The sequence below is a fragment of the Sturnus vulgaris genome, chromosome 2, assembly GCF_052056855.1.
Source record: "Sturnus vulgaris isolate bStuVul1 chromosome 2, bStuVul1.hap1, whole genome shotgun sequence".
Taxonomy (NCBI): Eukaryota; Metazoa; Chordata; class Aves; order Passeriformes; family Sturnidae; genus Sturnus; species Sturnus vulgaris.
This window is the reverse complement of record NC_142244.1, coordinates 31,898,215-31,913,484: the sequence shown is the minus strand read 5'-3', so window position 1 is coordinate 31,913,484 and position 15,270 is coordinate 31,898,215. Positions and strand designations below refer to the sequence as shown.

The window sequence follows — 15,270 nt, the reverse complement described above, 5'->3', positions numbered from 1 at the left end:
ATCCACTCAGGTTTTGAATGTATCCAAAGAGGAAGACTCCACAACCTCCCTGGGCAGCGTGTTCAGTGCTCTGCCACCCTCAGCGTAAAAGAAGTTCTTCCTCGTGGAGGTGGAACTTCTTGCGCTTTAGTTCATGGCCACAGCTCCTGGCCCTCCCTCTGAGCACCACTGACACCACCATGCCTGTGGCTGTGGCACACTGAGTCGGTGCCACAGGCGCAGGGCAAAGCACAGGGGCTGCCATAATGCCCCTGTTGAAGCAGGTCCCTTTGGGCCACACGAGCCAAGCACCAGGGTTCTGTCCTCTGGAAGCCACTGGGCCAGTGAGACCTGGCAGGGCTGGGGAAATCCAAGCAGCGCCCTGAGCTGAAGCTGAGGCCGAGGCCAAGACCAGGGACAGAGCCGTGGCCGAGGTCACGACTGAAGCCAAGGCCAAAAAGCCATAGCCAGTAGCCAGGACCCAGAGCCAGGAAGCAGAGCTAGACTCAGAGCTAGACTCAGACTCCCACCTAGACCCGGACCTGACCTTGGCCGAGGCCCCAGAACGGGGCCCAGGCGCCGCCCGCGCTCCCGCCCTCCCCGCGCGCGCCTCGTGTCCGCGAATAACCCCTGGCCCGCCCCGCCGCTCTCCTGTCCCGCCGCAGCCAATCGGGAGCCGCGTCCCGCCCCGCCCGCCCGGCCCCGCCCCGCCGAGCCCCCAGCCCCGCCCCCAGCAGCGGCGCCCCCAATCATTGGCCGGCGGGGCCGGTCCGCGTCACCGCCCACTCGCGGGTAACCTTTGCCTTAGTGCGCGCAGGGCCCTGCCCCGCTGCCGCCGCTGCCCAATCGCAGGCGCGGCGGGGCGGGGCCGGCCGAGCCGCAGCCAATGGGAGCGCAGGGGGCCGCGCGCGGTGCGGGGGCCGCGGTGGCTGGTGCCGCTGCCGGGTTCGGGGCGCGACCGGCCGGCGGGGCGGCCGGCGGGGAAGATGGCGGTGGCGGGGTCCGGCTGGAACCTGGCGCGGCTGGCCGAGGGCCTGGGGTCGTCGGAGCAGGCGCTGCGTCTCATCCTCTCCATCCTCATGGGTAAGGCAGGGCGGGGGGCGACGGGGCTGGCGCCCCGGGCGAGGCTCCGCGCCCGCCGTGGGAACAGGCGACCCCGCTGCCGCCGTGCCGCGCTGCGCGGGGGCCGGGCATCGCCTTGCCCGCGCGGAGCCGCACCTGTGCCAGCGCCGCCGCGCCAGGCCACGTGTGCGCGCCGAGCCGGCGGGCGGGATCCCGCCGCCACCGGCACCGCCCGTCCCGCCCGGGCGGCTCGCGAAATGCCCCGCAGCAGCTGCCCGGGGCCGGACTCCGGCCCTCCCGGTGCGGAGGGGGAGCACGCCCTGTTCCCCCGCGGGAGGTCGGGGTGCGGTCCTGGCAGGCCGCCTGTGGAAGCGGGGCCAGGAGGAGCCCGGGGTAGCTGCGAGAGACCCGGGTTGGGTCCGTGTCCCGGGCACAGGAACTTTGTTTGCGGTTGTCCCGTGAGTGCCCGGTGATCCGTGTGCATCCAGTGCCCTGCGAGCGTGTGTCCTGAGGGCTGTCCGATCGGGAATTCCGCAGCCCCTCAGGTGTTGCCCCGTCCGAGTGCGGGGACGTCCCTGCCCGGGGACATCACCCGTGTCTGCGTGGTGGCACTGTGAAGGAGTGGCGTGTCATCAGGGGCACTGCCAGGTGGGGTGGACAAAACCTTCCAGCTCAGTGCCGGGAGAAGTGGGGTGATGTCCTGCGCTCCACCTGCAGCCCCAAGGGTATTGCAAAACAAACCCACGGAGCCTGCGCTTATGTAAACATGGGATACTTGAGTTCCATGCGAAATAGTTAAGGCAGGGCTGGAGTTGTGATGTGGGCTGGCGGTTGAGGGGGAGGTTGTAGCTCCTAAAACATTGATTCAAGTGTATATATACATGCTGTGTAAATCTCTGCAGATGCTGAGGGAAACTTTGGGTTGTGAAAGCATTTGGTGGTGTAGTCACCTAGCAGAAAGGAAATACAAGCTTTCCTCTGAACCTGAAAGTATATTTGAAGTGATACAGCCACTACTGTGTCCTCTGTCAAAATAAAGTTGCTTTGGCTAACTAAAAGTACAATATTTTTAAAGGAAATGCGAGCAAGAAAAACTGTGTCACTTCATCACTGTGGTCTGCACCAGCCTTATTTCTGCCTGACTTAGTTTATGATGTGTGTGATCAAACTGAGCAAAACATTCTTCCCGTGAAGGGTAGATACAGGAGACTGAATTGACTATCATTTTGAACTCAATGTAGAAGTTTGTTAAACCAAACTTCTATAAAGAGAAAAAAAAAAATGAAGTAATAGGAAACACACAGGACATGCACACAGCATTAATAAGTCTAGCAGTTCCCCACTGCTGAACAAGAAAAGCCCTGCTTGCCTTTCTCCCACGTCTCTCTCTGGTCCTTTAATTGCCATCTGACTGAATTTACTTGCTTGGCAGAAACCTAAACCAGAAAAAGCAGATAGTTCACTATGAGGTTAGTTACCCAGATCAGCCAAGGGACCAGTCTAACAAGTGCTGATGCAGAACAGGTGCTAGAAAGCATGTGTGGAGGCAGCCACAGCAGAGAGATGGCTCTGCAGAATGCATCTTGATCATACTCTCTGAGTAGCTTCTTGCTAGCTGTAAGCTGGGACATGACATTGGGAGAGTTTCCTGCTCAGTGTCTTATGGGTGAACAGCACCACTTATTTGAAATGAAGAGCAGATAATTATTGTCCTAATGATGATAAGAGCAGGCAGCTCTTATCTACTGCAGACAGTAGATTAAGGAAGTGTGAGACTCCTGTGTGCTGTTACAAATGTTCCATGTTTGGTGTTGACAGTAAGCCACTGAGACACCACAGTGTCACTTCCCGAGGTAGGCCACTGTCTGTTTTGCATAGTGTCAATGGATCTTTAGAATTTGTATTAAAATTCTGGGCATCAGGGTCCAGAAAACCACTCACATCTCTCTCCTGCATGCCTCAAATGGATAAACCAAATCAGGAGGCTGGAGCTACGCTTTTTCCTGTCCTTTCTCCCTAGCTCAGTATCTTTTAATTAGGTGCAGTGGAAAGCATAACTTCAGACAGAAGGCTTCAGGGCATGCAAAACATCCTTGCCTGCAGTTTGGCACTTTTGCAGGTCATGTAGGTTGAACCACTCAGGCAGAGGGGACTGACTCCAGCTCTCCTGCTTAATGGATGGGTAAGCACTGGGTGGTAAAGCCTTATACCTATGCCATTACTTTAAAAGGAAGGGCCAAACACCACTCCCGAGCAAGATGAGAGGAGAGAGAGAGGCGTTCCTTAACCTTGCACAAAGAAATGTTCATTTAATTGTAGCTTAGTTTACAATCCTTTTAATCTCATTGGTAATGCAATTAGTGCTGATGACCACTTTATAGGACGGCATGGGGTATAAATGAAAGGCATTTCTAAAAGCTGGAAGTGGCATTAGGAGAGAAAAAGTATGGCTTTTCCTTCACTTCCTCCGTTTCAGGTGTTTACATAGATTCAGGAAGAAAACTATTTTTGTTGGCTGCAGCTAATACTGCTGAATTATTTCAGAACAAGGCCATGAGGGTGAAGCATGGTTCCAAAGATGGACTAAAAAGTTGTTGCTTATTTCTTCCTCTGTGATGCAGTTTCCTGTCTACACTGTGCAGTTTCACTGTGACAACAGTTTCTAGGGTTTCAATTGCAGAAGATCACCATAAACCAGTAAAAATAGTCTTCTGAAAAAGGAAGAATCACAAAGGACTTTTCGACTTCTTACATTAATTTCTGAAGAAAGCTAAATTATTGTTGAAAAAATAGTCTGTATTTACTGTTTTAATTGAGAATAAGTGTTTGCTTAGTAGTGATCTGAAATTACCAAAAGAGGTCATTTAAAACTGTTGGCATTCTGACATGACAGAAAAAAAAAATTAAATACAGGAGAGAAAAAGAGAAGGAGAAAGGAGGAAGGAAGAACATTCAAGAACTAAAACTAGAGTAGTCCTAAAGAGCACCACGCTGTTTCAGTGAACAAGTAACAGTACATTGCTGAGCAAATTATGGGCATTTTAGTCACAGCTTTGTATTTAAACCGGAGACAGGCTTATACATGCTGCAATTTTGAAGCAGAGAATACAGCTAGAATAGAGTCTGTTACCTGGATTGTACAAGATGAAAAACTTACTGCAGACTTCCCACATTGTAAAAATGTGCGTAGACAACCTTTGAAGAAATTAATCTGCAATTTGACAGCAGTACCAACAGCAGGAATACCTGAAGCACAGTTCTGGACCCTGTCACAAGAAAAAATTGTGCTATGTCAGTACACTAATGTCTGGCAATCATGTCAGAATGTCTTTGAGAGATGAACTCTAGCTTGCACTCTTCAGGAGGTCCAGGGCCCAGTGTTCCCACTGGAGCTGCTCCAGTCGTGTGAAGGAGATAACAGGGTTTCTGTGCTGCTGCTCCTGTCCTCACATGAGAGGGGACAGATTTCTTTCCTTCTGTCACTGCCCAAAGCACAAGCCAGGATACAGAAGGCCTTATGGCACTGTGTGTTTCATACTTTTTGTTGCTTGTGTTTCTTGCATGGCTGTGTGATCCCAAAGAATTAAAGCTGTTTATCTGACCATAATATTACACAGTGCCTTGCGAGCTACCTGCACAATATGGAGGGAGGCCAACATGCTATTTAAAGCCCTGAGCCAGAAATGACCTGGCTGGTTTGCCCAGACCTGCCAGGAAAAGCAATGGGAAGTGTTCCTTCATCCACAGGCATAGCAGGGACCTGCAGAAAGTAACATTCTTACTCAATGGGTGCCAGAAGCCTACTGTTTCACTCGCAAGTTGTCTTATCTCCTCCTCTTCCAAGTTTTTTACATGCTCTGCTTCATGCTCCCTGCATCCTGAAGATTTTTAGGCTCAGTGAAATTCTTCTTGTGGTCACCCAGAGCTGCTGGCTTATCCCAAATCAAGTTCCCAGCTGGTCAGCCAAGCCAGGAGCCTTACTGCAGGGCCTGTGAACAACTGATTCTGATGGGTAAGAGATGGGAAGAATTTTAAGAGGCAGCACTGTCCTGTCATAAAACCAGCCCTGTCACAGAAAACTCATGTGCTGCCGTGTTTAAACCCCTAACTTCAAATACATCTGATTCCTTAAATAATAATAAACAATAGAGGGAGTTGAGTAATGCTACACACTGCCTGTGTCTATGTTAGCATCGAAAATGGTGCAGAAATATAGAGCAGACTTGTCAGTGGGTTTCGAGCATTTGCTTTGGATTTGCCTCAGTCAGGTCACACACACTGAGCACCCATTGATTGGAGTGTGTTTTCAGTTCGGTTTTGTGTGAAGAGAGCCCTGTTCTCATGCTTTGAGACAGTTCTGTTATGCAAACTAAAGCACCATAAGTGGACTTTCAAGGTAAACTCCTGAGCTGAATTAAAATACTCGTTTATGCACCCAGTGTTAAACAAGGTGTGGCACTTTTGCAGTGTTAGGAACAGAAAGGAATAATTTTGAAGTGAAAATATCAGGTAAGGCTGATATTTTAACACTTTTTTCCCCATTGTTCCCTTCCTTATAGTTTTAGCATTCTTATAAAAAATTGAGACAATTGCCCTGGTGGATATTAACAAAGGAGGAGTTAAATGTTTAGCAAAAGGGAGAAGAGGAAAAATAGAGGTACTGGCTTGAAGATGAGATAGAGCTACTGCACATAAAAGGGGAAATAAAGGGAGCAGAGATGAAAAGAATGTTTCTGCTGTTTTTATTTGCACCTTTATCTCTGGAAAAAGAAAGGCATCCTAATAGCCAGTCCAGAAGATGGCAAACTTGACAGCGCTATTTTTGCTTGGGATTAGCAGAATTTTTCTCCTGCTAATCCACCTTCTTGATGACTTAACTCCTTTTGCACAATTAGATTCTTGTATGTGTGGACAACCTGGGCTTTGTGCAGTGGCCCATTATTCTCCCAAATGGCTGTGGCCAAGAAGCTGAGCTTGTCCTTTCCTTCCACCTCTGTGGTTCTCTTAACCAGAGATTGTCCTCCGGTTCCTGTGAAGTAAAAAAAAAATAAAAATCATCTCAATTGCTAATTCCATTCTATAGAAAGTGTGTCTAGAGGCAAAATCCAGCTCTATGTGCAGGCTGTTTTTCAGCTCCATGATGCACAGGGAAGAATGAGTTTGGATCAGAGGTTCCCTGCTGTTTTCTCCAGGAGTCTTTCAGGCACCTTCCCGCCTCAGTCCACTCTGCTTAGGGAGCTGTGAAAGAGGAGTTTGGCAGAATGGGAGCTGCTGGGCAGAGCCTCTTGGCAGCAAGGAGCAGGGATTCTTGTCCTGTTGCTCTGAATGGCAGAAGCAAAGCAGTTCAGCGTCCTGCTGCTGGCATATCCAAAGGTTGGCATCCAGCTTGCCAGAAGGCAACCATAACTCCAAAAGCTGCTGTGCTAATTCAGGCTGCTTCAGGGACATGATAGTGGGGCAGAAGTACTGATGTTATCAGCAGAAATTGTTTGTTATTTAATAGATAGTTTATGAGTGTTCAAAAGGGCACAAGCCACATCAGAATGACCATTGCTACCCCATATCCCCTGCAAGTTTGGGGGTTAAAGTTTCTATCTGCAGCATGCCACTATCCCAGTTATCTCATTTATCATTATCTCATGCAGCAAAACTGTAGGTCAATTGCAGTCCAGAGTATTAACAAGTTACTCTGGATATCAGAAGAAGTTAGGCTGATGTGACTTTTGAACTGGAACAACCGCCATGTAGTGCAAGACTAGGCTTTAAGTTTATAGTTTCTAAAAACATAGATGCAGTGTGTATTATTAGTAACTGTCTATTTGTAAGGGTTCATAATTCTCTTCAGAGCAGCATTACCCAAACCATGACGTGATCTCCTGCATAGAACTAAAAGGGAGCATGGCTGGCAAGTGAGACAGGTCTCTGAAAGAGTTGGAACTCTGGTTCAGTCCTACTCTAATTACGTCTATAGAAATGGCTAGAGGGAAAACATTTGGTAGAAATCAACTGTTTTGCAAAATAGTAGTGATTTTTAAGAGAGTGAGAGACCTTTTAAAACGAAGGTTTAAAACTGTGCATATTGATGAACAGCAATAACTTGTGCTTTGCCTGTACTTCTGATCTGATTTTCCCCCCTTTCCTCAGAAGGGGGAAACATTTTTCCACAGTAAACCTCAGCTTTTTAACTTCTGATCTAATCTTACAGTAAAACTTAGTATTTTTTACCGCTTTCCATTTCCCAAAGACAGTTCTTCCTATGTTTATTAAACTTCAGCAGGAAGATTGGCTTGTGATCAAAGAATCCCCATTTCTATGTTTCTGAGTAAAAGATCAGTAGAAAATACTACTTTTTTTTTTTTTAATCATGTGAATTGCTCTAATTCTTTGAGTTACTCCTGTATCCCCAGAGAACCCATGTGATGAACTTTCTTTGCCAATTCCCTCTTTCCCCCTCAGCTGGTGTTCAGGGCAGCAGTGGGGGGAGAATGGGACAGAAGTGGGCTGTGTAAAAAGCATGGAAGAGTGGGAAGGGCGAGGGATGGCTGGGATAAGGCATTTTGCAGGGGAGTTTGGAGTTTTGGAAGGGAGAGCAGGCTGGATGTGCAGGAGGGAGGTTGCCAGGCTCTGGGAGTGGAGAGCCCTGGTATGTGGGGCTGGCCAGAAAGCAGCCTGTGGCGTGGAAACCAGCGTGGGACACAAAAGGAGGAAGGAACAGTAACAAGGAGGCAAGGAAAACCGAAAGAGGGATGGCAGGAGGCTGAGGAAATGGGAAGCAGCAGCATGGTCTCAGGAGGCAGCAGGTACACATCTGGATGCAGTAGAACATGAGCCCAAAAGGATCTGAAGAAGAGTCCAAAAGTCCCCAACTCCAGGACTCCCTCCCAAGGGATTTTCAGGGATGGAGAGAGCCTTAAAATGGCTCCAGCCTGTTAGCACTGACAGACTGCCAGACATGTATTCAAATAACGTGACAGAGTTTCTCATTTCCTCTCACAGTAGTTACTACACTTGGCCTTGCTTACTGGAAGCCTTCCATCCATCATACACTTCTCAGCAGAATGTGCACCTTTTATTACTGCTCCATATAAAACATGACCACCTCCTGCTACTACTACTCCATTAGTGCAGGTAGCAGAGCTCCATCTACTGCTCCTGATTTCAGCTAGGATGATAAGTAGTGTGGATTCCAGTATTGTGGTATGTGATGAATTTTCCCTTTTTATGAGCAGGGCAAGAGAACACACAGGCTTGCAAAGTAGATCAATAAAGTTACAAAATGCCAGAATTAAAGTGGCTTCTGGTATCCCAGTTCAGCACTTTGTGCACATGCCTCTAGAAACACTAATTGCAATTCTTCCTATGCCACTGTGTATTGAGACATATTATATTTGCTGTCTGCTATGTGGCAATGTTTATTGCATGCTTTGCGAAACTCACCTAGACAACAGAAGTTAATTGAATCCTGGTGTTCTGTGTGACGCTTCTCACTGTACTACCAGAGTGCTTCACAAATGTTTGCTTCTCACTTGAGCCACAGATGAATAATTTGGAGGCATTCCTAATTTAGACTAGGAGTTACCTCGCAGAAAATACAAGGAAAAAACCCCTCCCACTTTTCTTAGCTGTTACACATGAAATGCTTCTGACTGATTTTTTTTCCAAAAATACCACATGCGTAGTACCAGTGGATTTTAGTTACAGCTCTGTGTACCCAGTAGTTCACAAATCAGATGCAAATCCGAAGTTGCGGAGTTAGAAAAGCAAGAGTATCTTACTGGAGGTCACCTGAGGCGCTCTGAAATTAAAGCTGAAAGGACTCATTGAGGTGGGAGTGGGACTGAGGTTTTTTGGACATTGTAATGGTATTAACCATAAAGTTTTTCCCTTCCCCCACCCCTATTTTTTTTTAATCTAGCTTCTTGCCATGTTCATTGTATTTGTCACAGAATTTGGAAATGAATCAGAGGCTAAAGTGTGATTCATGTATTTTAGCATTATCCATCTCATATATTGAATGAGGCTAGAAACTGTAATCCTGTCATTTTTTGCACTTCCATGTCAGTTTTGCTATAATTATGTTTCTGTGAAAGTATTTTCTTCTGTACAGAGTAATTAATTTGGAGTCTGTCTCCCAGGATGCAAATGCAGTATCAGGAATTAACACCATGCCCTGTGTTGATAGTGTATCATGTAAAGTTCTTAATGACATGTTTGAGAAGGCTGTAGTTTAGTTAATGACAAATGCTTGTCTAACCTTATTTACAACTCTTCCTTTTTTTTCCCCTCTCTACTCAGGATATCCTTTTGCCTTGTTCCAGCGTTATTTCCTCTTCCAGAAGGAGGCCTACCTCATTCATCTCTACAATGTGTTCACAGGACTCTCAATTGCTTATTTCAATTTTGGTAAGATGAGTTTGGGAAGAGAGAGCTGCCTGGCCCAGGGCATGCTGCGATTTGGGAGGACCTATAAATGTGATTTCTATTTCTTATCTCTCTCTTTATTTTCTCTGCCCACAGGGATGCAGTTTTTTCATTCCCTGATATGTGTCCTAATCCAGTTCCTCATACTGAGACTAATGGGTCGCACAATCACTGCCGTCATCACCACATTCCTCTTTCAAATGGTAAACCCTCCTTCTTATTCCCTGGGTTTGTAGAAGGGAGGCCTCTGTTCAGTTTTGCACTTCACTGGCAGCTGTGGGTGGAAGAGTGGAGGCAGATCAAAACCAGCTGGAGGCATTAGTTTGAATAACCCAAACAATGGTTTATTTCAGACATACCTTATGGCTGGATATTACTTCACTGCCACAGAGCATTATGACATCAAATGGACAATGCCACATTGTGTCTTGACACTTAAGTTGATTGGTGAGTGACACCTCTCTTCTCTCTCTTGCACTCTGCAAGCTGTGCCCATCCCAGGGCTTCAAGTCACTGTTTCTCACCTCTAGGTCTGGCCATCGATTACTATGATGGAGGAAAAGATCCGGTGAGTTAGACACCATTTCTCCGTCATTCCATGCTGTCCCAGTGAGCTAGAGATCAGAAAATCAAGTTCAAAGGATGTGAGTTAGCAAGCTGCATTGCTAGGTAAAAGCCACAGCTGAGAGGGGAGCCTCTATGAGTGTTTGAGGGCACTGAATTCTAGAGTGGACAGAAATAATTTGGAACAGAGACAGTAGTGATTAGAGATGGACAGAAATTGTCTCAGTTATGTCCGAATATTACTCTGCACCCTTCCAAATTCCCCACCATCTCCTTCTCCCAAATCTACTGCTTTAGATTCCCAATCCCTGATGCTCTGTGTCTTGTGGGTATTGTACCTTTAAATTGAATACAGTCAGTACTGGATCTCAGTTCCCATCTTCCTTTCCTTTGATTAGTCTTACCATGTCCTTGTCAATGGTTGCCCTTTACCATTTGTTAGGACCCTGTTTTTAGCTCGGATGAAACAGAAGTTGCACAGCACAGTTTGTGGGAGAGGGCATTACACATGCTGCAGTCCCTCAATCCTGCTTCAAGTACCTGCATTCCCCATCTCCTGTTTAAGGCCTGACAAAAGACTGTAGAATCCATGGAATCACTGCTGACTGCAGGAAAATGGGGTCAAGCTAAAACTTCCTGAGCTGAACCTTCAAGTATTTAAAGACAGTTTTTGCATCAAGAAGTAGGAATTGTAGCACAATAAGGTCTTGGGAGAGTACATGAAATTGCAATCAGGGACTGGAATAGTGCTCCTACTATGCCTGCTCTGCTGCCAGGGATGCCTGTCAGTAGATTCCTTCCATAGGGATCTTCCAAGAAGTTTGGAGCTTATTTGGGAATCGAGACCTGTGCAACTAGCCTCAACCATCGGATCTTGTTGCTGTTTGAAGAGGGGGGGGGGGGGATAGAGAGGGCTGGGGAGAGGAATGGACATGAAGTACAAAAGGGTGAAGTTCCACGTCCATGGGGAGCAAGAGCTGAAGCCAGTAAGGAGGCAGGGTGTGGACATAACATCCAGAGCTAGTCTGAAACCCCTGGGATGATGTTAATGCCACTCCCTTTGGCGCAGGAGTTCCTGACCCCTGAGCAGCGGCGATTTGCTGTTCGGGGGGTTCCTACCTTGCTGGAGGTCTCAGGATTCTCCTATTTCTATGGTGCCTTCATGGTTGGGCCTCAGTTCTCCATGACAGACTATCAGAAACTGGCAAGGGGTGAGATGACTGACGTTCCAGGCCAGAGACCCAATAGGTAATACAAAGCTGCTTGGCTTCTCCCCTTCCTACGGTCCTAGAATGCTGAATCCTCCATGTTCCCTGCAGCAGACTGCCTTCTTACCTGGACACAGAAGTACTGTGACCAGAAGTGATTTATGAGACAAGGCAGTCTTTCAAAAGTAGCTCGTAACTCTGCTTAATGTCCCAGCATAGTTCCAGGGCATGAACATTAAGAGCCATTGGACATCTCTAGAAAAGACTCAGCTCCAGCCTGGTGATGTTTGCATCCCAGCTTCCAAATGGAGGCAGCTGCTGCAGTGGAATTTTGTGACTCCCTATCGTTGTCTCCCCTACCTCCACCTCTCCATCCATGTTTTTAAAACTATGAATTTGATGGTCTTTTTCCAAGGCATTTCTTTGACTTTCATATTTTTCTTTCTCAGTTTCGTGCCTGCTCTCAAGCGCCTGGGCCTGGGTTTCTTGTTTCTGGTAACCTACACCTTGTCTAGCCTGTACATCTCTGATGAATACCTCACCTCAGATGATTATATGGTATGTATTCACTTGGCCTTGTGGGGTGTGGAAGAATTCCACTTCTCTGGTGGGCACTGCATCTACAAGAGTGGAATTATTTTTTTACTTCTGTCTTTATTTTTGCCTCAATTTAAAAATAAGTCGGCAGCTAGTGATAAGCTTTTCCACAGCTGATTTGGCCTTGCCACCTGTCCTGTGGATTCCATCTGATGCAGAACAGGCATGTGTTAAGCAGAACTGAAACAAATGAAAACTTTTACCAAGTATATGATTGATCTTAAATGCTAGTTGGTTTTGGAGACTTAACATATGAATTTTATGACCTTTTAATGACTTTCCATTTAACCATTATGTGTAAAGAATTTCACTAGAGTAACTTGTAAGGCTTCCATAATCTTTGAGGTTCTTGGAAAACTCCTAACAAATAATTCCTACCAGCAGATTATCAGCAAGCATTTTGATTATGCTAATCCCAGAGTCTTCCCAAACTCTTACCTATTTCAGTACAGCCAAATATTTCCAAAAGAAGAAGAATGATGTATAAGTTTGCATAATCCTGGCAGCCCAGCCCATATGTCGTAACACATTACATCAGATTAAAACAAAAGACAGTGATGAGATCCCATTTACCTTGTGTCATTATGGCTACTCAAGTCCAGTTTTTATTTTACTCTGTTTCACTCTTATCTCTGCAGGAGAAGCCTTTCTGGTTCCGTTGTGGTTACATATTGATCTGGGGCAAAATAATACTCTACAAATATGTAACTTGCTGGCTTGTTACGGTGAGTCTAGATGTTTTTCCAGAAGCAAAAAACAAATTAATAAAGGTCCAAGCCGCTTGGACTTAGTACTAAATGGAAGAAATCCAAATATCTGGAGATCAGTGCAGGTCAGTTCAGCTTGCTTTAAGTTAGCAAAGGCTAGCTAACTAAAAGGCACTTTTTAATCCATTTGTTCCATCTCTAGTGATGCTCTCAACACAGTGAGAGTCAGCATTTCCTTAGCTCTGCTTCTCTAGAAAAAAAAAAAGGGCAGTATTTTCATCTTACCTTTCTTGTGCATTTTTTGATAGGAAGGTGTCTGCATCCTTGTTGGTCTGGGGTACAATGGGAAAGACCAGAATGGAAAGCCTTTGTGGAATGCCTGTGCCAACATGAAGGTCTGGCTGTATGAGACAACACCTTTATTCACAGGGACCATTGCTTCTTTCAACATCAACACCAATGCTTGGGTGGCCCGGTGAGCAGGATGAAATTCTCCTCCTATAATGTGTCAGTTCTGTTCTGTCAGCAGAACCAAGAGCTTAGGCTAAGCAGGAGCATTAGAGGAAGAATCTGCCAGTTTTCAGTTTGGGCGCCTTTTCCCATGTTTTGCTGCTATGCCCTTAGAAACAGGTTATTGGGTTACTGGGTTAGAGAGATCTTTTAATTCACCTGGAAGGGCAGTTCATTAATAAAGGCAAGCAGTTGATGGCAGCAGAGACTAGAATGGGACTACAGGGAGCCCTTGGGGCTGCCTGCCTGCTCAGCCAGCCACAGAGCTGACAGCTGCCTCCTGCATCATGGCTCTTGGTGCAGCCCATGCCAAACTCGGATGGGTTTTGGTTCAGCACTTGCTGGGACACATAGCTAAATTGTATGTAATGACCCCCTTCTCCCCCTTAGAGCTGGGATTTCTTGAAGACTCTTTTCATGTAGGTCTTGCCCTTGTCATGCTGTTCCTGCTACCACAGGTCATGCAAAGGCATCAGGTCCCCTGGGCCCTTCATCCCTAACACAGCCGGGGAGGGCAGATAATAACCTGGAAGCACTTTGTTTCTTTTCTGCTCTAGCTACATTTTCAAGCGCTTGAAGTTCCTGGGCAACAAACTGCTGTCACAGGCACTGGCCCTGTTCTTCCTGGCCATTTGGCACGGGCTGCACTCTGGCTACCTGGTGTGCTTTCAGATGGAGCTGCTTATAGTCATCGTGGAAAGACAGGTGCGCTTTGTCTGACTTACCAGAATGGGGGGACCTGTGTTAGCCTCTCCCCCTGAGCCTGGAAAGTGCCACGCTGAAGGCTTTACTTGCATTAAATACGAGAAACAGCTGCTCACTTTGGAATTGGTTTTCAAGCATGGCAGGGTTTTGTTCTCAAGAGTTCAGTAGGTTGCTGCCTTCTCCGTGGGCAAACCATAAATACATTGCAGAAGCTGACAGGGAAAAAGTGGAAAACTTGGCATATGAGCAGAGGGCAGCTGAAGTGCTTGGCAGCTGGAAAGACTGGAGGACAAACACATGAGCTGAATGCCTGTTAATCTCCTAGTACTGAGAGAACAATATTCCTTTTTAAAATGTGTTTTCTTAATTAAAACTTGGGGCAGGACAGGATATTTAGCTACTTTTTTTGGACTAGCTGCTTAGTAATACACATTTTACACAGCTGGATACAGAACTTTGGCCCCAGGACGTCCAACTGTTGAGAAGTCTGGTTTTTTTCTTTTAATTAGGTCATGAACCTTGTTCGGGACAGTCCTGCCCTAAGCACTTTGGCCTCCATCACGGTCTTGCGGCCCATCTTCTATGTGCTGCAGCAGACTAACCACTGGATGTTTATGGGTTACTCCCTTGTGCCATTTTGCCTTTTCACCTGGGACAAATGGATGAAGGTATTTAGTAGCCACAGACAACCCCACATGGTCAACCCTGTTCCCTCCATCCCCTCCCCTGTGTTCTTGGCTTAAAGCTGGTTGCTGATCCTCAACCCTGCCTTTCTCTTTACAGGTGTACAGGTCTATTTATTTCTTCGGCCACGTGTTGTTCTTCACCTTACTGCTGGTGTTGCCTTACATTCGCAGATTAATTGTGCCACGAAAAGAAAAGCTAAAAAGAGCAGAATAACGGCCAAAAGGTAAGGCTGCATGAGGTAGAGACCACGAGGTAAAGTGGGGCAGCAATGCTGCAGCCCAAGGCGAAAGGCAAACATCAAATCAACCGAAGCAAATCCAGGGCTCCTCTGTTTTCCAGATTATACCACCTGTGCATTCGTAGGAGTTGATTTAACACTCCGGAAGCAAAGCATCACCTGCCAAGTTTGCTGTGTTGAAGTATGACTATTTTTCAACGCAAGGAGGGGGAAGGAGAAAGCACAGGGTCAGAGACCTGAAAGGAGGAGATCCAAGCGAGCCTCCTTGAGACCCTCCACCTTCTGTCTGTTGCCTTATCTCTGCCGCCCCGCGGCCGGCACTCGTCTCTCCGCTGATACCAGATGATTGTACCACACTCACGGCAGGTGCTGCGTTGGATTGGAGCCACCTTCTGACTTTTCTACGTTTGTCATCTAAGATAAAAATTGCTCCTGATCTTTTTAACATCAGCTTCAGCTCCTTTCCTCTTGGGTGCCTCCGTGTGGGAGTGTGAACTGTCACATGCCACCAAGCAAGGCAATTCTACAGGACAGAGTGACACCAGGGCGAGCAGGGCACAGCTAAGAATTCCAGTTCTGGGACAAATTTGGG

General features: G+C 46.9%; 1 protein-coding gene across 1 annotated transcript; it reads left to right on the top strand.

The window, feature by feature from the left end:
• The first annotated feature begins 907 nt into the window (after positions 1-907).
• LPCAT3 (lysophosphatidylcholine acyltransferase 3) lies at positions 908-15,123 on the top strand. The gene is made up of 13 exons (XM_014884196.2): positions 908-1,062; positions 9,337-9,444; positions 9,559-9,665; positions 9,816-9,909; positions 9,993-10,030; positions 11,096-11,274; positions 11,684-11,792; positions 12,470-12,556; positions 12,847-13,013; positions 13,606-13,753; positions 14,263-14,421; positions 14,537-14,663; positions 14,780-15,123. The coding sequence occupies exons 1-12, from the start codon at positions 966-968 to the stop codon at positions 14,651-14,653; spliced, it is 1,410 nt and encodes a 469-aa protein (XP_014739682.1). The 5' UTR covers positions 908-965; the 3' UTR covers positions 14,654-14,663; positions 14,780-15,123.
• Positions 15,124-15,270: the final 147 nt, after the last annotated feature.

Excerpts from the sequence above, each read along its gene's own strand:
- LPCAT3 (XM_014884196.2), top strand. The coding sequence starts at position 966 with ATGGCGGTGGCGGGGTCCGGCTGGAACCTGGCGCGGCTGGCCGAGGGC. Across the intron at positions 10,031-11,095 it reads ATGATGGAGGAAAAGATCCG|GAGTTCCTGACCCCTGAGCA; the intron begins GTGAGTTAGACA and ends CCTTTGGCGCAG. Across the intron at positions 12,557-12,846 it reads TAACTTGCTGGCTTGTTACG|GAAGGTGTCTGCATCCTTGT; the intron begins GTGAGTCTAGAT and ends ATTTTTTGATAG.